This window comes from Vanessa cardui, chromosome 19 (assembly GCF_905220365.1).
Source record: "Vanessa cardui chromosome 19, ilVanCard2.1, whole genome shotgun sequence".
Taxonomy (NCBI): domain Eukaryota; kingdom Metazoa; phylum Arthropoda; class Insecta; order Lepidoptera; family Nymphalidae; genus Vanessa; species Vanessa cardui.
Window position 1 is genome coordinate 12043198 of NC_061141.1, and position 24262 is coordinate 12067459.

At 33.3% G+C, this 24262-nt stretch overlaps 1 protein-coding gene across 1 annotated transcript in view; it reads right to left on the reverse strand.

The window, feature by feature from the left end:
* The window catches only part of LOC124537948, a 50977-nt gene that overhangs the window by 10866 nt on the left and 15849 nt on the right, over positions 1-24262 (reverse strand). The window contains exons 3-4 of the mRNA XM_047114938.1: positions 8509-8625; positions 1402-1529 (exon numbers count right to left, since the gene is read on the reverse strand). Of these exons, the coding sequence (XP_046970894.1) occupies positions 1402-1529; positions 8509-8625 (245 nt within the window). The remainder of the gene's footprint in view (positions 1-1401; positions 1530-8508; positions 8626-24262) is intronic.

A 24262-nucleotide genomic window follows, 5' to 3' on the forward strand; every position in this document is an offset into this window, starting at 1 on the left:
ATCGTTTTCTCAACCATTCATTCATGAGCTCCCGTTTCCTTTTCCACTTTTCGGCTCTAAGATGATCCTCGATTTCAAAAGTTCATATTAAAGTGGTGGCTCACCAGACTGGGTATTATGACGTTCTAATAATTTATGTACACCGGTTTGTTGTAATATCAAAGCTATCAAGATTAGCATAAATATGCTTAACGTAATTACAAATGAATAGATCATCTCTTTGACGATATTTTAAGTCTTCCGTCATATTAAAGCTTTCCATCAATCTTAAGATATTTTTGTAATTTTCCTATCATACACTTACTTGTAAAAGATTTTTTCTTCTTAATTTTAGGCGAAATATTACCGCGGTTAGGGCATGTATTTTATTCGAAGGATGCAAGTTACAACAAAAAATAGGACACAATTTTGAAGAGCATAATAAAGCATTGGGTAAAACTTAGATGTGTGGGATAAATAAATATTGCACTTGTATCACTATTATGGACCCGTTATGAAATTAGGTACAAAACTTTAAAGAGGAGAGGACGTCTTAGTGAGACTAAACTAACTGCATTAAATACATATATTCCTTCTACGCTGCTTGTATTAAAATTCATCGTTATAAAATTATAACTATTTATTCCTGTATTATTTGGAAAATAAATAATTTTAAGACGCTTTGCTTGATAGCGTTGAATAGTCGCGATTACGTGGCCAATTGTTTTCATGACCGCGTTAAGTTCGATATAGGTATCAATAAAAATAGGATAGCTCTGTGCTATTTCTATTTTTGCTCAGCTATAACGATACTATTCTGGGAATTTATGTAGTTTACATGTTTAGGTGTTCAGTCCACTCGACGAGAGATGGAACGCACGGGTTTTCGGTACTCGTGAAGCTTTCACGTCTATTGAATATAACTTTTGTAATTTTGATTTGACAGCCATCATTCAATTCGAAATATAAATATAAACGGTTATAAAATACTTATATGTGTAATATTTTAGCCAAATGTACTTTTTCATACGAACTTTTGCAACTGCCATTTTGGAAATACATATATGTAACTTAGAATTGTGAGCATTTAAGTCTTGTTTATAAAATAAATGAGACAACATCACATACACTACTCTGATCCCTATGTTAGTAGCTAAAGCACTTATGATATGGAAAATCAGACGTAACGACGGTACCACAAACACCCTACCCAAAAACAACATAAAAAGCTAATGATAATCTATATTGACTCGGCCGGGAATCGAAACCGGGACCTCGGAGTGGCGTACCCATGAAAACCGTGTACATACCACTCGATCATGGTGGTTGTCGATGTTTAATCTTTATTGTGTGTTTAATGCAAAAATAAATACTTAGAGTAAACTTTCAAATGTTAAATATATACATGTAAATAACGCTTACATCATCTCCTTTCTCGAGCGCTCCTAACGACGCCAGCGACGCCCTGGAGCCCCCGTGCTGCCTCCGCAGCGCGCGCTCCGCTTCCACGCACTGCGACAGCGGGACGCCGAATACACTGCCCGCGGACTCTGTTGAAATATACAATACTAGGGTCATACCGATAGTACGACGAATTAAAAATCAAATTGAAATCAAAATAATTATACTTTGAAGACCTTTTTTGTTATGTCGCACTTTAAATTTTAGATATATAAAATAAAACATAATGTATCGTTAAAGTAAGAATATTGTTGACATAAGAATAACTCAAGTTCAGGTACTTTTTAAGAAATAAATAATAATATTTATGATGATGATAACGTTATGACCGCTTCCGGTCACGTTAACCTTTCTTAACGGAGAGTAGCTCAGGAGATTATTGTGCTCGAGAGATTTGTTTCAATTTGTTTTCCACTCTTACATTTCGAAATAGAAATACAAGAGGCAGAGTTCAAATTCAGAACTAATTTCTTTATCATGCATATAGGAAATCATAAACTTTTTAACTCTAGACAGACGTGAGAATTTTTCGAGGTAAGACTTACTAAGTATTAACTATTTTAAACCGGGATCTCGGAACATGCAGCCTATATCCTATAGCCCAAATGACAAGCCTAAGCTCTTGTGTGTAAGAATGGCAGCAGTATAATCGAAAAAAATTATAGTTCCCAGATAATCTGGGCGAAAAATGAACCAGCCAAACTATGACCAGTGGAGGCAATAAAACAATGCAATATCATACAATCCCAACCTTAAGATTGCACCCATAAGAATATTCTTGTACGCTCATTTGAGAACATTTGAAACTTTTCGAAGATGCACGAACCTAATTACTTCTTAATTACGCATTGTTTTATAAAGGAGGGGGAAGCAACACTGGAGAAGAGCGCATGAAAGAAAGGGATCACAAATACATAACGAGTTTAACGAAAATATTTGAGTCATTCGACAAGCACGACCCAGATTTTTGGAACGATAAGGAAAAAACCGAAATGTTACATTTCCACAATGTATTAAGGAGAATTGGCAACGATTCAACGTAAACATGAAAATTTACGTAAATTTATAAAGAAATGAATGTTGCATACATTGTTCGGACAAGGCTAGGCCCAGGCACGCCTTAGACGTTTGACAAACTACGTAGACGACATTAGTAGCGAGGAACGGGCACTGTTGTAAGGAACGCGTCTAGTTCGTGAATGCCGACAGATGAATCAATCAAATCGGAATATTCTTTATTCCAGTAAGCGCTAGAATAGCTTTAGAATTGTCGTATTATAAGATTTTTATAAGCCGGTTTCGCAATATTTAGATGCTACTGAGGAAAACTTAATAGTTACTCTTTTCAATAATAAGATTATATAGGAACAGTGTGCAATCAAATTTGTAAACTAAGTCGTTATATCCCCTGTGCTGTGTACCAGTACACTCACTCTATAAATCGGAATAAAACAACACTGAGTATTACTGCTTGACGTTAGATTACGAACTTGCAAGAAGGGCTTTGAAAGGGTCAAAAAATAAACTTAATTTATTTAAGCACATGTGCTGAGCCAACATTTACATGTTCGAAAAATTGGTCTATAACGGTTCTATTGTATATATGTGTGCTAATCCATTAACATAGAAGTAATATATATAAGTCAGAAAGGTAAATGCGGTACACTTGCGGACCAAGAAAAAAAATGTGTACTAATAACTTAAATTACTTATTATCCTATTTCTAATAGTCCGGTCCGCATAACGCTTATTGGAAATGATCCAAGCGATGTAGTATTTTATTTTCCTCATATTCTGTTATTTTCTCTGAAATTCAAAATATAAATAATTTAGGACATTAAAAATAGTATTATTTATTTGTATAAATTTATACACCGGCCAATCGTCACGACTTTTTAAGTGTGCGCTAAAGTTTAACATAACGTTTAATGTTATCTTCCATACATATAATAAAATTGGAATGTCTGTTTGTGATATTACATAACAACTTTTTAGCAAATGTATTGTATTAAGCACGGTACATATACCAAAAAAACATTTTTTTTCAATTTTTTGTTGACAGACAAAAAAAGACAGACATATCTGTTCCGGCTTATCTCTGGAATTTCTGGGCCATTTTGATGTGATTTTTACAAGCTGTTCATGAAATAATGAGTAACTTAGGCTACAAAAATAACTGTTTATGTTAAATTCAAACGCGCACAAAGTCGGGGGCGCAACTAGTATGATTGATATAAACAAATATCATATTAAATACTGGCCGACTGAACTGTCGACTAAATCATTTTATTATATATATTATTAGTGCGACAAATGGACAAGTGGATCATATCAATATAATAAAAAAAAACCGACCAAGAGCGTGTCGGACACGCACATGAAAGGGTTCCGTAGCCATAAGATGGGCCATAAGATGGAAATTTAGCAATCTCTATTTCTACCCACTTTGGTATGTAGTGTAGCATTCCTACTTATTTTCATAGTTTGTAGGCAGTTATTTCCATACATTACCATTTAGTTAGAGCAAATGCACGTCATAAGTTGGAGTTGTATGAAAATCGATTTTTTTTTCGAAATAACTTTTCTCTGTATGGGAGGGGTAAAAACTAATTATTTTTTGATAATTTTAAAAACAAATTTTTGGATTATCAGTATACATCTTTCCAATAATTTTCGTGGCAATCGGTGCAGAAACGGCGGAGAACGAGCCAGGACTGACAGACGGACAGACATGACGAAACTATAAGGGTTCCTAGTAGATTACGGAACCCTAAAAACTCTGATATGTACTTATAATATAATTCAATAAAAATACCGTTAATCAGCAATCCACGAAAGTTGCGATTTATATGTCTATGACTGTCTACAATAACACTAGCTAGTTCACACTCAAAACTCAGCAATTAAAAGTAGTGCTTGTTAGATTTACTTATATTTATTCTATGATTATTAATAACTTTTACCTCCAAACTAAAAAAAAACCTTCATATTTAATATGGCTAAGATTTATTTTTAAGATAATAAAGTCCTGCATAAATATTTTGAATCTTTATATAAATACGCAAGATCGATTTTGATTATCAAGACTAAATAAAATTAGCAAATACTCTTTGAAATACGAAAGAAACTTATGCCAAATTAAATTAAAAAAAAAAAAACTTCAGCCAGTGTTTATAAGTGAAGCGTGTGTAAATGTATTCATTTAGAATGGCATACCATGGGCTAAACGTGCGGTAGTGGCTAGAACAATATATAAAGGTGTTGACAGCCAATCCTCAAGAGCCGATGGAGCTAATTTTAGCCTCTGTATACGATGGTGGCGCCTACACTATTTTAAATATCCACTTTTCGAATTTCCACGGCTTTAGATACGGAGCCGAGATGGCCCAGTGGTTAGAACGCGTGTATCTTAAATCTTGATTGCGGGTTCAAACCCACGCAAGCACCACGGAATTATCATGAGCTTAATTTGTTTTTATAATTCCTCTCGGTAAAGAAAAACATCGCGAGGAAGCCTGCATGTGCCTAATTTTAACGAAATCCTTTAAACCCGCATTGGAGCAGCGTGATGGAATATGTTCCAAACATTCTCCTTAAAAGGAGTGGACGCCTTAACCCAGCCCTTGATTTAAGATACAAGTGGATTGGCGTCGTTGGTTGAATAGTCACTTGAATGAAATCAGGAAAACTTAGATTTTAACGACTATTAGATTGAAAGATAGCGACTACTTAACGTTATGCGTTTTATTTAAACAATGGAATTTAGATGAGGATAAGGTCGTTGATTTCTTAAAAATGTCGTAAAACTTCGATCGTAAATTGAAAGGGAAAACCCACCGTTTTGGATTTAATGGTGTATTTTTGTCTTAAAAATATAAAGTGTTTTTAAGTGTCAACACCTGGTTTCTCGGAAAATGCTTAAAGGAAAATGAATATAAAGTAACGTAGGATGATATTTGACGATCAACCACGACGCCGCAGTATACAACAAAAATGTTTGTTTTTTATTACTCATATGACATTTTATAAATTAGATAGAACACGTGAATCTTATATGTAGAATGTGAGTTCAAACCTGGGCGTACCAGTACCAAAATATATTGCGATTTAATAATTCATTTCGTACTGAGAATAGAAAACAAAACTCTGCGAGGAAATTAGAACGTGCGACATTTACCCAGCAATTTTCCCAAAAGTTCAAAAGTGTTTATAAAAGTCTATTTGAACATAGTATATTTTGTTTTTCATATGGAAATCTTAATTGTATATACATAACTGTAAATTTCGTTGCCTGCAAAATAAATAACTTTATGATTTAATTTGCCTCACAGAAGTACAATGACGCCCTTTTACTATACGTTTCACACTAATTAAATTGATAATTTATGTATAATACACATAGCGTGGATAATCTGTTTAATGTAACGTGAATCAAAGACCTATTTGAGATTTACGTAAAAAGTAAATCAAGAATGTATCGAACCGCAACATCGGAACATCTCCAATGAGTCAGGGCATAAAAATTGTATAAGTTACGATAGTGGCTCACACAAACTCACATTAAATCAGTTTGATGTATTCATTAGCCGCACTCTGTCTTGTGTACGTTTTATTAGCTTTTAAACGTATCATTTTATGTTTCTATGCAGGAATAACTATTATTCTGGAAATTGTTACAATTTTTACAACTCGATAATTATCACGTGGTTTGGACTGAACAACGTCAGAATCGTGTCGTACGAGTCGAGTACGATCTACCTGGTGGATTTATAAGACCTTCCGTGTTACGTTTTAAAGTCTTTACTTTATTGTACACCACAATAACAAACAACAACAGCCTGTAAATTCCCGCTGCAGGGCTCCCTCTCCTTTTGAGGAGAAGGTTTGGAACATATTACAAATACATATTCCATTGTACACCACACAACGAAAATAAATAAATACCTCATGAATCCAATCTAAATAAAAGGGGCCTACAATTTTGACGACCTTATCGTTACAAACGATCTCTTTCAGGCAAATAACGGTGTACATATGTAATATGTAGTGTATAGCTCATACTCTATTGAAGTAATACTCAAAGTAGCAGATATTTTAGAGAGCAATGTCAATATTAATGCAAAATGCATTGCAGAAATGCAGAGACCTACTTATTTTCTATTTTAATATATAATAACAGTCAGTAAATGTACCAAAATTGGACAAAGTTTTGTTATTTTGAGGAGATAAGGAGCTTAATCCATCAAGTTGTGCAACGGTGAGTACTCATGGAAGAAAACCACATCGAGTGCAATGCATACTATGCATATTTTCTCCACCGCCAAATACCACAACGCCAATTATTAACACAAATAAACCTCATAAACTTATGGGGTGGGTTATAATTAACGTATTATCCCCAATGCTTAAACAACAATAAAATTATATATCCACGCAACATAAACCAATTAACTATCAAAACATGTAAAAGCAATAAATGAAATGGGACAATCACATAAAAACGAACGTTATTTATTTTTCTAGTTAAAGTCCACAAAATACTTAATTACTAAATACCTATTTAGTTATGTTTATCTTTAATTCGGTTAGATAAGACTAGACTCATCTTTATAGTATTTTTAGTATACGATCAGATTTTAAATGAACATTTCAAATATTTTTTTTTATGACATTCAATATATTATGCTAATAAAATATTATCAAAAGATATTTTTGCGAACACACGTATAATTACATTGCGATAATTACCTCTAGATCAATTTCCAGGTCACATTAATAAAAAGTTATAATTTTTTTATAAGAAATGATCTGTAGCTGTATTGAGAAATTTAGGATGTAAAATAACCATCCCTCGGAAAGCCTTCATCTTGATCTACTCAATGCAAATTAGATATTATATAAGATGGAGGGAATACACATTGAAACTGTGATTGCACTAGTCCTCATCAATAGAACAATGACAAATGAAATGAAAGGTCATGAAAAGTTTCTGTGAATATTCACGTGTAATTTTATAATTCATCTTATACTCTCAATAAAGACAAATGTTAAGAATACAGGTTATATGTGTTGGATGAAAATCTGCCATACTGTATCTTTATCCGCTAACTCATATTGGAGCAGCGATGTGGGGTGGTGTACCTTGAGTCCAGAAATGAGTCACTTACAGATTGTTGCTTATTTAATTTTATTTAACGACCAGATGATGTAAAACTTCAGGTGTTAAAATAGTATTTTGTAAACACGTATCTTAATTGAAAGTGTTGCACGTAAACAAGACGGCATTGAACCTGACACCGCCGTATTGGCAGACGATTACTCATCCATCGGTCTCATTGGGTAATTGATACACTTTGAAAATCGGCCAACAGTTATGAGACGTGAAATGTGTTATGAAATAATAAATTATCAACAACGAGTTACGTCCTTACGTTTTAACAATGTTAGCATTAATATGTGTGATATCCGGTTTTATCCTTACTGGATAATTGTTTGTTACAGATCATGAAAACTATTGTTCCTTTTATACGTTTTTAGCTTTTGTATTATTTGAATTCGATACTCCATTAAAATCATTGTATTTAGTAATTAAATGATACAAAATTAAATTTATATTCCCATTGATTTTTGTAAACACTGACAAAATATATGTCATGAACATACATGATTATATTATAGATAGTTATTCACGATCAGATCGAAATGGCAAATTTATATTATTAATTTTATAAAAATTACTCTGTCTGTCCCTGTGTTGTTCTTTCACGACCAAACCAATGAACCGAATCTGATGAACTTGGTGTGAAGCAAATTCCAAGGAAGGACATAGGCTACTCTTTTCGCCTAACATATGATAACCAACTCCTAAAACGCGAGCAAAGTCGTCAGTAGTTTAATATTTCAATTCTTTATACAGATACTGTATTCCATTAAACAAAGCACTACCCCATCTCTAATTTTTCAACATTGCGTATAGAAGGTTAACAGTACAACTCCAATGTAACCCTCACAGATACAATTGACACATGTTTTAATTATTACTGACGTCTAAAATTTTGGACTACTTGCCTTTCTCCTTGTCCGCGTCCTTGGCGCGGCTCTGGTCGAAGAAACCAGTTGTGAGCGCCTTCCTCTTGAGTAAGTACGCTCGTCTCTTTGGTTTCGTCGCGACAGCTGCTGCATTATCTACAGACAGACAGAATTTAAATATTTGAATTGTCAGAAAAATTAAATTGCATATATTAAAGGCAAGGCTCCTCTTAAAAGTTTATTCGTTACTTTTAAACCCTATTCCAACCACAGTACGAGAAAAAATAAACAATTTTGACCTTAAATTGACGCAATATCTTTGCTCGAAATCTTGAATATGCATTTTGAATATCGGAAAAGTTGTTTCGGAATTTTGGAAGCATGTAATATTGAAGTGGATATAGTTACATAAGTAGATATAGAATAGAGTATTATAAATATATTAGTGCACAATGTAGTAGAATTATTGGAAAACTGCATGGAATATACATAAAGAGGTTTTATTTTTCGTACGACTGGCCACAAAATAACTTATAACCTCAAGTTGAGCACATTATTAACCGCTGCTTATTGCCCCTATTTGAGCCGCATTATTTGTGTACTGCATCGATTGGTTTTTCTATACAATCAATTAACAATTTACATAATTACCTAATATACACAAACTAGTTCAGACATTCGAAAAATGAACATATTTTAAGGGAAAGTCGTTGTTCAACTTCTGACATCTCACCTTCGTATAAAACATCATTATATTATACTCTCGGAAAATTGCTTGCGACTATGGGTCAGCTAACTCTAACATAGCAAGCGTTTATTGTTCAAACCCAAAAGCGCACCTTTCCCTGGGTTACTGTTTTATAATTTAATCTCTTTTTATGAAATAACTCCCTCCGATTGCAGGAAAATGAGAGAATATCCAGTCACACAATTAGCCTCATTCAATCAAGTTTAGTATGGGTTATCGTAAGACCCAGTAGGTAGTTGGTATGGGTCAGAAATTTTGGCAAATCCAGATCAAATTTTTAACAAGCCCCTTTGAGTTTATTATCAACTACATTATGCGTAATAAAAATCAAAGATCATTACCGTTCGCACGGTTTGTACAATTGTTACAAAGCCCACATGTTTATGCCAATGTGTTTTGCACACCCTTGTTGCCTCAAGGAATAAGAACACGATCTAGCAGAGATCAGACGAAGGACAAAGATGGCTAACTTTCTAACTCTAAAAGTTTCGAACATATCCCAACAGAGAAAGGTTTTCATTAGCCCGAGGCGTTATTTAAGTGATATTTATAACCTTGATGAAGCATTTGCAATAGACAGGACTTAAAAGATAAGTGTCGTTACACGTAATTTTACTTTTAAAAATAGACATGCTGTCTATCTTGTTAACCTAATCTCCAGGTGTTAAGTGTGATCATAATATTATGTTTGTATTGTTTAACATTTCCTTTTGCAAAAAAAAATCAACGTAAATATTATCATTCAGCCATCAGTCGCCAAGAATTCTTCAAAAACAAGTATCGAGTTACTGCACTTCGATTCTCTGCTCAGTTTTCGCGCACGCTGTTTACTCGAGGAAAATTTATCGCTTTTTCACTAAGTATACCGATGGTAAATTTAGGATACATAATAAATACGCCTCTCAGACAAATAAACGATAATGCTTTGATAAATTGATATTGTTATATTGCTTTACATAATATTCGATATATTTATGATCGGAGGTGATGCGTTTGTGGATAGAAAACGTATTCTAACGTAGCTCTCGACCGAGAGGACGCTGAAATGCGAGGAAACTGCTCGATTTTTTGTGATTTATTTGTACTACGTCATATTCAGCGGTGAAAATAAAGTATGAATCGGAATTGAAGTAGTTTATTGAACGCGTTGAATGGATTTAGCTTTGCTTCCGCTCGTGGTTTATGTGATTATGGCGCTCTTTTTGTTATGTAATGATTGTGTACCCTTGAATTATTAATATCTTTCGATCGTTGGTTCAATGGATGACTTACGGAGTAACAGATATTCATGTACTGGATTCAAACTCTGATCATTAAATAATTATTATATATTTTGTTGATAAATGCTCAATAGCAACATAAATTCTATATGTTGGCAGGGTGTTACTTTCAACCCTCTCACGTAAAGTCGCGTGGTTCTATATATGAACTCTTTTCCACAGATTTGTTTCTTTTAATATGTACATACGAGTACGCGACTGAAATCTTTAAAAGGGATAAAAAGCGAGTCGTTGTACAAGCAAATGTACTAATCACATCATTTGGTTTGATGATGATAAAACGTATTCCTCATAATATAATCAATCTCATATGTCTGTCTGTACAGCCAATTTTGTTACAATCTATTTGTGGCGAAAACAATTGAGACTTGAAATAATTCCAATTCTGATTTTGAAATTGAATTTGGAATGCAAATCAGATTTTTTTTTTAAAAACCGATTAAGAGTTTAATATTATCAGCCGTCATTTAATATTTGAGACTAAAGAAAAAAGTAAAATATTTTAATGAGGAAAGTAGATTGAAAATTCATACCGTGGAGACTGAGCGACATCAGTGTCACTCGTGGATGTCACGTGGACCGAAAATTTTAAACGCTCATTAATATTCGTACTTAAGCGTTTCTGATGTGAAGAAAGCAAAGTGTGTTTAAAGAATGCGAGTTATAAAACATCTTGAATCATTTTCTAAGGTTCTTAATGACTTTATTCTTGAGTTATATTTTAACATGTGTTTCAGGCGCATTTGTTTTATTTTGACGAGTCTCATACGTTAGTTAAAGTCAAAAAGCTTTGTTTAATATACAATCGTTACAACTACTTATTGTCTGTCTCACTTGTTGATTGAAATACATCTTAAAAAAACTCTTTTTCTATGTTCTTTTTTATTTTGTTTACCTAAAAACATTTTTACGTTATCATTTTTCATATATCGAATTGAAACGACATGGGCATCATTTATTTCCCGAGGTGTGTTATCATTTCAGAAGTCATTAATTAATTCATTCATTTGAAACACAAACGACCCTTAATGATTTTTGTTTTAATCTTTCAGTTTAATCATTAAGGCGAGACGTCGTGAAATAAACACAAACACAATAAATATTATAACAGAAAGTTAAACAAAAGTCAGACTGTGGTAATAGTGAAATATTAACAGTATTAAATTAAAGATTTTTAAATAGAAAATCGTAACGATATAAATCTAAAATGATTTTAATCACCGCGTAAAGAAAGTCGCGTGTAACGTAATGTTCTAGAAGATAAAGTGTGACAGCACAGAGAGCACTGTGACACGAAAATAATAGAAACAGCTAAACGAAATGAAAATAAACATAGAAATCAAGGAGATTTAATTTAGAATGATTTGTTGTTTCATTTCGATTTGAGTTAATCTAATTATAGTCTGTGTTGTAACTGACTAGTACCTACATTGTTTCGGGATATTTCGAGATGGTCTATAACGACGCGTTACAAAACTGAAATAGTATTTGCGAATATCACACGTTGGAATTAGAAAAGAAACGCGATTATAATTACAGACTTTTGGTAATTCGTATACAGTATTTTACGTAGATACTCTCAATACATACATTACAATCTCTTGATTGATTTACAGTCCGCTTACTAACCGTGTACGGGACATTCAAGAACACAATTATTTCTTGCTATAGGCCGACATACCGTGAAATGGGCCTGGGTTACTGCTCTGCTACGCTCCTGCATACATATTGACATAAGATGATTTTAATAATTTCTTTAATTAATTGGGAGATGTTATATCACTTGCATCTGTAGTTACACTGACTCACTGTTCAAATCGGAATATAACAATATTAGAACAACAGTGGAATATATGATAAGTACCAAGACGGACTCACACAAATTCCTAGCACCAAGTCTGCCCTAATCTAAGTAACCTCCCTATTCCTTCAATCCCGTGTAACGAAGAAACGATAGAAAAGTGTAACAAGAAAAGAGTAACCACTGAGTTTTTTCATCTTCTTCTGATCCTGTGATACCTGAACTATTCTGTGTTTTCTTTATCATTTATTTAATATAACCCGTATAATCTAATATTACAAGGCTATTTTAATTTATTTTATCTTCAAAAAAACCTGGCGACTATCATCACCTCTCGTCGCCTATTAAACGTTACATATATTAATAATTAAAATATAAAAGTAGTATATAACATATATTACTCCATAACGTCAACGATTATTAATGTATAGTAACTTTAAAATTCCCACTGCTGGGCTAAGGTCTCCTCTGCTTTTGAGAAAAGGATTAAGACCATTTTCCAACACGCTGTCAAGTGCGGGTTGGTTGGTCAACGTGTGGCAGAATTTCTTTGAAACTAGAGACATGCAGGTTTCCTCACGATGTTTTCCTTCACTGTCAAGCTCGAGATGACTTATAAATACTAATTAAGCAAACGTTAATTCAGTGGTGCTTGAACTGGGTTTGAACCCGCAAGCATCGCTTAAGATATACGGACTCTAGTCACTGGGCCATTTTAGTCGTGATTAATTGTTTAATTAGACGAATGTCTGTTGTAAAACCTATTGCGTAAAATATTCACGTTTTGCTAAAAAAAGGTAAAAGTTACGTCCCTTTATGTAGATAGAGACTTACTTTCTACTTGAAAATTATGTTAGCGTTTTCTATCAGGCCAGCCCAAAAGGTGTTATTGGTTAAACATACAAGGGTCAGAATTATGTACTCGCATGTATCGTATGGAACAGCGTGGTGGAATATGTTCCAAACCTTCTCCTCAGAGGCCTTTAGCCCAGCAGTGGGAATTTACAGGCTGTTGTCGTTTAGTCGTTATGTATAGTATATTGTATGTACACATTTGTATATAAACCAATGCAGGTTGGCTCACGATAATAGCAGTGCGATGCTTTAAAAACTCACTAACTCACTCACGTATCTCACTTGTGACATATTGACAGCCGATTTACAGTGATACGCGATTTTGGTACGTGTATTTGTTCTGTGGTGAGTTTCGAGTTTCTTGTTAGAGAAAAACCTAACAGGTCCAATTGAAACCCGGGATGTTCATTTAAGATCCCTGATCTCTATTGCAATTTGTAGAAAGTAATGAAATGGGCTATTTGACAATGCGATATATAAATTGTGAACTATTGTAATCAGTGTATATTATGAGTTTAGAAATGGTTATATGTGTGTATAATATATAGTGTATATAATGGTACCACTTGGTGGTAGGGCTTTGCGCAAGCCCGTCTGGGTAGGTACCACCCACGTGACGTGACACAAAACGCTCCTTATTGGCCGTTCTTATGATGAAGTCACTTTCTTGTAAACTTTGCTTTTCTACTATATGTACCACAGATTAAAATACAGCAAAGTGACGTCACTGACCCCTTTGCAGTGCCATATTGTGTTGCGTTTTCGCGCGTTATTTAAATATGGAATTTTTAATATGATATTTTTCGGCAAATATGTACCAGAATTAAAAAAAAACACTTTTACTGGGTTCCCTAACCTCTACTTAATAATATAAAATGGATTTTAAAAACCAGTCAAATAGCCTATTGACTTCTAATAGTTGTTTATGTCTAATATTTGACAGTACGTCAGAGGTTATGTATGAATGGGGTTTAACACCTGGATTGTGTTATAATAATAAGTATATCAGTACTTAAATGAGTTATTAGCTTTATAATAATAATACAGTTAAATAATCTAATTCAGTGTAATTAAAACCTTCTCTTAGTGTGGACATTAGTACAGTCTCAATCTCAAAACGGGTAATCCAACATCCACGGGCTAACGATCTATGCCCGTGCCATTTTTTACATTCAACTTTAATAAATTTGGGGTTTTATATTTTAACTGAACACCAGCATATCTTCACCGGGCCTTATGCTATTCGTCTTGGAAGACGAAGCCCACATTGACTTCTTATTTTTTAAATTATGATATATAATTATAAAATGTTATATACATACATTTGTTCTAACAAATAATGTGTAACGTGTTTGATAGTAAACAGTGCTCAATGAGAATTCGTCTCACTGTCTCATTAAAGACCGGAAGATGATAATGACAAAATATTTGGTCATTTGTATTGTTGTAGTTGTTATTTTTCCTACGCGTTCGATTAACGCCCACGCGAGTGGGCCGCCGGTGCGAGCGCTACGACTATCATTTTTCTTTTTGCATTTACCTGATTAGACCCCTGAAGAACCGCCATACTGGTACAAATGACCAAATATTTTGTCATTATCATCTTCCGGTCTATAATGAGACAGTGAGACGAATTCTCATTGAGCACTGTTTACTATCAAACACGTTACACATTATTTGTTAGAACAAATGTATGTATATAACATTTTATAATTATATATCATAATTTAAAAAATAAGAAGTCAATGTGGGCTTCGTTCTCCAAGACGAATAGCATAAGGCCCGGTGAAGATATGCTGGTGTTCAGTTAAAATATAAAACCCCAAATTTATTAAAGCTGAATGTAAAAAATAGCACGGGCATAGATCGTTAGCCCGTGGATGTTGGATTACCCGTTTTGAGATTGAGACTGTACTAATGTCCACACTAAGAGAAGGTTTTAATTACACTGAATTAGATTATTTAACTGTATTATTATTATAAAGCTAATAACTCATTTAAGTACTGATATACTTATTATTATAACACAATCCAGGTGTTAAACCCCATTCATACATAACCTCTGACGTACTGTCAAATATTAGACATAAACAACTATTAGAAGTCAATAGGCTATTTGACTGGTTTTTAAAATCCATTTTATATTATTAAGTAGAGGTTAGGGAACCCAGTAAAAGTGTTTTTTTTTTAATTCTGGTACATATTTGCCGAAAAATATCATATTAATAATTCCATATTTAAATAACGCGCGAAAACGAAACACAATATGGCACTACATATAGTAGAAAAGCAAAGTTTACAAGAAAGTGACTTCATCATAAGAACGGCCAATAAGGAGCGTTTTGTGTCACGTCACGTGGGTGGTACCTACCCAGACGGGCTTGCGCAAAGCCCTACCACCAAGTGGTACCATTATATACACTATATATTATACACATATATAACCATTTCTAAACTCATAATATACACTGATTACAATAGTTCACAATTTATATATCGCATTGTCAAATAGCCCATTTCATTACTTTCTACAAATTGCAATAGAGATCAGGGATCTTAAATGAACATCCCGGGTTTCAATTGGACCTGTTAGGTTTTTCTCTAACAAGAAACTCGAAACTCACCACAGAACAAAAAAGTTATTATAAACTTTGTAGGATACACGTACCAAAATCGCGTATCACTGTAAATCGGCTGTCAATATGTCACAAGTGAGATACGTGAGTGAGTAAGTGAGTTTTTAAAGCATCGCACTGCTATTATCGTGAGCCAACCTGCATTGGTTTATATACAAATGTGTACATACAATATACTATACATAACGACTAAACGACAACAGCCTGTAAATTCCCACTGCTGGGCTAAAGGCCTCTGAGGAGAAGGTTTGGAACATATTCCACCACGCTGTTCCATACGATACATGCGAGTACATAATTCTGACCCTTGTATGTTTAACCAACAACACCTTTTGGGCTGGCCTGATAGAAAACGCTAACATGATTTTCAAGTAGAAAGTAAGTCTCTATCTACATAAAGGGACGTAACTTTTACCTTTTTTTAGCAAAACGTGAATATTTTACGCAATAGGTTTTACAACAGACATTCGTCTAATTAAACAATGAATCACGACTAAAATGGCCCAGTGACTAGAGTCCGTATATCTTAAGCGATGCTTGCGGGTTCAAACCCAGTTCAAGCACCACTGAATTAACGTATGCTTAATTAGTATTTATAAGTCATCTCGAGCTTGACAGTGAAGGAAAACATCGTGAGGAAACCTGCATGTCTCTAGTTTCAAAGAAATTCTGCCACACGTTGACCAACCAACCCGCACTTGACAGCGTGTTGGAAAATGGTCTTAATCCTTTTCTCAAAAGCAGAGGAGACCTTAGCCCAGCAGTGGGAATTTTAAAGTTACTATACATTAATAATCGTTGACGTTATGGAGTAATATATGTTATATACTACTTTTATATTTTAATTATTAATATATGTAACGTTTAATAGGCGACGAGAGGTGATGATAGTCGCCAGGTTTTTTTGAAGATAAAATAAATTAAAATAGCCTTGTAATATTAGATTATACGGGTTATATTAAATTAATGATAAAGTAAACTCAGAATAGTTCAGATATCACAGGATCAGAAGAACGTGAAAAAACTCAGTAGTTACTCTTTTCTTGATACACTTTTCTATCGTTTCTTCATTACACGGGATTGAAGGAATAGGGAGGTCACTTACATTTAGGCAGATTAGGTGCTAGGACTTTATGTGAGTCCATCTGGGTACCCACTCATCATATATTCCACTGTTGTTCTAATATCGTTGTATTCCTGTTTGAAGAGTGAGCCAGTGTAAATACAAGTGCAAGGGATATAACATCTCCCAATTAATTAAAGAAATTGTTCAAATCATCTGATGCCAATATGTATGCAGGAGCATAGCAGAGCAGTAACCACATACCATCAGGTGACCCATTTGACCGTATGTCGGCCTATAGCAAGAAATAATACTGTCTTCTTGAATATCCCGTACCCTGTTAGTAATAGGACTGTAAATCAATCAAGAGATTGTAATGTATGTATTGAGAGTATCTACGCAAAATACTGTATACGAATTACCAAAAAATCTGTAATTATAAACGCGTTTCTTTTCTAATTCCAACGTGTGATATTCGCAAATACTATTTCAGTTTTGTAACGCGTCGTTATAGACCATCTCGAAATATCCCGAAACAATGTAGGTACTAGTCAGTTACAACACAGACTATAATTAGATTAACTCAAATCGAAATGAAACAACAAATCATTCTAAATTAAATCTCCTTGATTTTTATGTTTATTTTCATTTCGTTTAGCTGTTTCTATTATTTTCGTGTCACAGTGCTCTCTGTGCTGTCACACTTTATCTTCTAGAACATTACGTTACACGCGACTTTCTTCACGCGGAGATTAAAATCATTTTAGATTTATATCGCTACGATTTTCTATTTAAAAATCTTTAATTTAATACTGTTGATATTTCACTATTACCACAGTCTGACTTTTGTTTAACTTTCTATTATAATATTTATTGTGTTTGTGTTTTTTTCACGGCGTCTCGCCGTAATGGTTAAACCGAAATATTAAAACAAAAATCATTGGTCAATCAACAAGGGTCGTTTATGTGTCAAATGAATGAATTAATTAATGACTTCTGAGATGATAACACACCTCTGGAATTAAATGATGCCCATGTCGTTTCAATTCGATATATGAAAAATGATAATGTAAAAATAATTTTTAAGTAAACAATATAAAAAGGACATAGAAAAGGAGTTTTTTTAAGATGTATTTTAATCAACAAGTGAGACAGACAATAAGTAGTTGTAACGATTGTATATTAAACAAAGCTTTTTGACTTTAACTAACGTATGAGACTCGTCAAAATATAACAAATGCGTCTGAAACACACGCTAAAATATAACTCAACAATAAAGTCATTAAGAACCTTAGAAAATGATTCAAGATGTTTTATAACTCGCATTCTTTAAACACACTTTGCTTTCTTCACATCAGAAACGCTTAAGTACGAATATTAATGAGCGTTTAAAATTTTCAACAATACAAATGACCAAATATTTTGTCATTATCATCTCCCGGTCTATTATGAATATTAATATTATCTGAAGAAAGTCTGTCGCTCTTTCATGAAACAACCGCTGAAACGATTTTGATTTAATTTGGTACGAAGCAAACTTGAACTCCAAGAAAAAACATAGACTTCTTTTGCCTAACACATGACAACCAACACCGTAAAACGCAAGTGAAATCGCGGGCGCGTACTAGTTATGAATATTTAAGATGAGTTTTTTGTTGGAATAATCAAAACAACATGTGTGCCGATCGTTTGCTTTGAAACACGCAAATAAGTAAAATTAATTAGTTTATGAAAACTCGCTCCGGACGTAACACCCACTTGGAAAGAACAACAAGGCCGTATCCTCCGCCGTATATTATTTTAATTAATTATTATATTTTATTTCTCGTCCCACTACCGAGAAATAGGATCGTTACAAGCTATTCACACATTAATTTTAATAAAAAATGTAAAATGATAAATGTTCACGTTTATTTTACTTACAACTACAAAGCATCTGCCAGATACATAATTTTTTTTTCAAAGGCATACCGCGGTCCCCGCTTTCCATTTCTTACATTACTAATATGCTACCGCTACACTGGCCGCGTCACCCTTTTAATCAGAACACAACAATATAAAATATTGCTCATCAGCGATCGAACGTGTGCTGGTTGGGTGGAACCTAACCAGAAGGGCTTGCGCGAAGCCCTATTAACGAGCAAGCTATGGTTATTAAACTGTGATAATAAAATGAAAAAGCCAAAATTATTTTAATAAGAAAATTATAAAGATTTTAAATTAAGCTGGTTATATTTATTATTACAGTTATTAAGAACGGGACATTTACCATGTTTTTTGTTTTTATTTGATGGAGCTCGATGTTCGATCTCGTGAACAAGACATTCGTAGATAATGACAAAATATCGTTCTCTATCAAATAAAAATAAAAAATATGGCAAATGTCACGTATATAATAACTGTAAGAAAATTATAAGGATTGAGAAACTAAAATTCGTCCAAAAACATTACTATAAAAGTAAAGAAATTTACTAAGAATATCTGTTTTAATTGTTTAAGAGTATGTATTTGAGCATGGCATTTATAAAGTTGTGCAATTTCGTTTTTTTCTAACAAACATTCATATGCTTATCCATATACTATCATCCTATACACTTGGCTACCAACTTATAATTAAGAGAAGTTACCTTCTTAAGATAGTCTATCTTTACATTATCTTTACAAACAATATAAATAAAATGATCGAATATATAATACAATTGTTTATAATATGATGATATTTTGTATATTCGTAAAGATGTTAATATATTCATTAAAACTTGAAACACATAGAACATATTCTTTTGATATACTAAAAGACTATAACGTTTTTTTTATATAATTTATACTTCCTTCAGACACTCGGCAGCTGATTCAAGGTAATCCAGAGCGATAGTGTGAGCTGGCTTCGCCGTCAGGTTCGCCGTGGGCGACGTAATCGGTCTTTATTAAAATATCTGCCACTACACATAACGTGATTCACTATTCCATACACGTTGGAGATTGTTACACATAAATTTAATTTATATATATTTTTTATTGGTTGTAGGAAGACAGATGAGCAAATGGACCACCAGATGGATAGTTGTTACTCTTAATCATAAGTACAACTGGCATTGGAAGGTGCCTTCTTTGACATTGCCAAGAATTTGCCAATCGCTGGAGATATGATTAAAATAATCTCATGCCTCAATTTGGCTTTTTAATCGAGCTCAAGAAATGACCAGCTCGTTACGAGCTTTCACTGTTACTTATAAAATAATATTTCGATAAAAATGTTTTATTTTTTATTCATAATTAAAATTTCATTTGCGTAATGCAATTAATTAACTATCAATCTGTGGTAGTACTTTTATTAGCACAACCAAATTTTTCGCTAGACTTTTATCTAAAGTCATACATGAATCTATTAACATTTATTTATTATGTATTTATTTCAAATATTATTTAATAAATATATAATATATGAGCTGACTGTATAAACATGATATGCGTTTCCCACTTTGAACACTATTGTTTTAGGAAATTTCGTTCCCTAATCGACCATTAAAAACTGTGAACAACCTTTAAGCCCTATATTTTTTTATTATATTTTTCAGGATTTCATCTATGTCTCATATGTGATGATTCTACAACGCTCTACAAGTTTCTAGGTAGTCTAGTAGACGTAATAAAATCAGTTTCATAATTACTAACTCTTAATCAATTGTCGTTTAAAGAAATAGTGATTATAACCAGAGATTAAGTGGTAATCCAATTCGCGTTACAGGCCACTGTCGCAAACGCTTTTGAGATAACGCCGCGATGGCACGTTCTATATTTAGGATAAACGCGTTTTACCGCGCAAATTCCGATACACTCGACGTGCTAAAACATAAGCCGATCTCTAGAGCGTGCGTTTTTCAAAACTACTAAGTCTTGTTGGAGTTAATCTTCTGATCCATCCCGAGAATTCTAAACCTATGAGCTCGTTTTATGTGTATCGTAAATATTATGAAAACATTCCTGCAGCTTTTACTCTGGATAAATCAGAAATAGAACTTGAGAGACAATGTCATGGTCAAGTACATAATGTTTAATTACGAATACGACCGCCTCGTTAGTTTAGTGGCTAGCTAATATGACCGACCGGTCCTGGGTTCAAAATCGACATTGGGTATTTCAGGCGACAAATTTTTAATCCAACTTATTCCAATTTCACGAAGCCTTAGTGCCAATTTTCTCTTTCCGATGATTAAGAGGGGAGGAATAGAGAAGGCTGTTGTATTTACACTCATTAAAGAAAAGTAAAGAGCTTTTAATTGAATGAACATTTTCATTTCAGTCAAAAACAATTATTATTATGATAGGTGTATTTTTTTTAGCACTATGAAAATAAATTCTGTAAGTAAGATATTGTCTGAAGTTATCTGTTTCGGGCGACTTGACACGAACAATGTCATCATATAGCTTTCATGTCACTGTGCGCACACATCGGCTAAATTCTTTCTTACAAATTTTCACACAACTTCAAAATATATCTTTGTTCCATCTCACATGGCAATCAATCAAACAGTCTATATTTAAGAGAAAACATAATATATTTAAGAGATTATTTTTATATATAAGATATGCAATGAGATCAAAATATTTAAATAGACTTTCACAAGTACCTCTGAAACGTCTACAATAGCTCGATTAGTGGATTCTATCGTAAATAACTGACAAAACACTAATTGTTATGCCTTTAAAAAATATACGAATACGTTTATATTAATGACATATAACAAGTTAATTTCTTCGCAAGCAATATATTTGATTATAACTAACTACTGGCTATGAGAAATTGTTAATATTTGTATTTGCGAATTGTCAGTCAACTTTTTTTGAAATATTTGTCAGTCAACAATTCAATAGATTAAAATTATATTTCTAAATGTATTAATATATATTAAATCATCAAAACAATGCACACAATATAGTCAAAGACAAATCTCAATAACACTGTCGCTTATAACTCATGAAATAAATAATAAACAAATTTGTAAATAATAAATTTCGTTGCCTTATACAACTTTCGTCCCACCTTCTCGAATTGAATGAGTTGTGGACAATTGACCGTAACTCAATATCTGAGTATCGGTTAGCCTCGTAGCATACATACACATATGTGAGCTTATGAAAATGATAGAAATAAGCGCATTAACATACCAATGATAATTCAAAATCTGTCACGAGACGTAATATCAACCATTTGCACGTTCCAAATTCAAATTTAATGATTGACATTTTGTTGTTACGTTGGCAATACATTAAATCCAACATCGTAATAATTTCCCTGAACTACAGACGTTGTTCCTGCATTCCGATCGGATTTGTTTGTCCAAAGTCTGGCTCAGTATAAACACAAATAGATGTAATTTTTCTGTCCGTGTGTCTACAAACACCAATCACAGGCAACGCAGATATGTTTGATCGACCGTGGCATAACATTAATCATGGATCTGACTGTTTCGTTCGTCTCGTGACTTGCAATATGTATAAAAGATCCCATGGGGTTAAGGCTCCAAATTGGGCCGATAAAAGTTATTGGGTTTTTCAGCTGAAAAACTATCAGTAAAGGCCCGGAATTTGGATTTGTCGTCCTGTATGATTATGATATAGAGGACTGTGTTTGCGCACATACATGTGTGCTTACATGCTCCCGATCTCCCTTAAAATGGCCATGGCCAAAGTCAGTTATATATATATGGTATTTTTATTTTTTTATTACTTAGTGTGTTAAAGTATGAGATATGTAAGCTACTTTTTATATATACGGACTGATGATGATGATGATGATGTAGTTATCTTTCATGAGGATAACAGGTTATTGTTATAAATATGAACAATACAACTGTACATGTTTAATGAAATCATATAAGTTCTGTAAGAAATATTCACCAATTCTGACAACGACGATGTGCCCGCAATCTTGGGTTCTGAAAAGCTATGTTTATTTCTTGCGATTTACTCAATACAATTGCATGGAAATATTGGTTAATTGTAATAACAATAATAGTAATAGCCTTTATTTCAGACTTCATTACAATTTCGGATTTTTTAAAAAAAAATTCTATATCTTACAATTTTACTTATATACAATCTTTCTTATATTTTCGCTTAACTTAATGCAACGACAATTCTGTCTGTATGCCCTTTAATGGCAAAGGCCTCCTTCAACTTCTCTATCATTAGCAACTCTCATCTATGTACCTGCTGCTTTGATATCGCCCGCCCACTTTCTAAGTGGTCTACTTACTTATTTACTCTTTTCCTTTTATTGTGGCCGGTAAACCAGTTCCTTATTGATGTTGTCTATAAAAAAATAACGAATACTAACCCCAGGCCTATGTATATTATATAACATTTCCGAACGTGTGTTGTAAGTAATTTTGCCGTTAATTATATATTTCAAGTTGATAGATTGTAATTTCGTGGCGGATTCAATTGTGAGACAATGTTATATGCATTTAAATGTTATTATTCCATTCTCACATCATATTTTGATTCTAGAATTTTAATGAACGTGTAATATAAATACTGTAAATGTAAAAAAAAAAATCAAAAGTATATTACACTCAAGTATATTTTACTAAAACAAGCAAGAAATATTGGATCTCTTTATAGGCGATGTATCATCTCTTGTGGCCATTCTTATACTGGCCAACTCAATTGGGAGGTATAATTTAAAATTGCTTAGTACTAATTTATATTATATAATAAACTTTTTGGCTTTCCCATTTCGTAAGTGGAGGAATTGACATGTTCTGATATTTTGATATCCTCCTGTTTGACTTCAATGGCGACCATTCTACTGGGTGACTAGCCAACTGCGCAGGAGACTATACTGCGCAGGATATTACAGTGCAAATGTGTTTAGAAATCCAAGCACACTTTTTATTTGCTTAGTCTCATTATCTAATGGAACAGAAAATCAGGAAGAATCAAGAATCATTAATCAATCTCAGATCCTCAAGTTCTGGTAAATACATCGAGACAGTTAAGATCATATTGAAATAAGCTCCACCCCAAAATGTTTGGTATTTCGTAAACAAATAATTCGATCCAATATGATCCACTTTCATCGGACGATTCCGCATAATCCAAAACAACTATCAAAATAAATCGAATGCGTTACAGATAAATATCTAACATTTCGATTCCACATAAAACTTCACGAGTGCCAAGTGTCTGAAGAGAGACTGTTAAAATTATAAACCACCTACATTTACATTTGTAATCAGAAATAATCTCTTAAGAAACTCATCAAAACTGAGATCATGTGATTGGGTTCAAGCGACATTTTCGATCCGCCGTTGCCAAGTATTAAACAATATACAGGGTGTTTTGATTCTTTGGCCGCGCGTGACATCACGACGTGACATATTTTAGGTACCTACGTCGGACTGT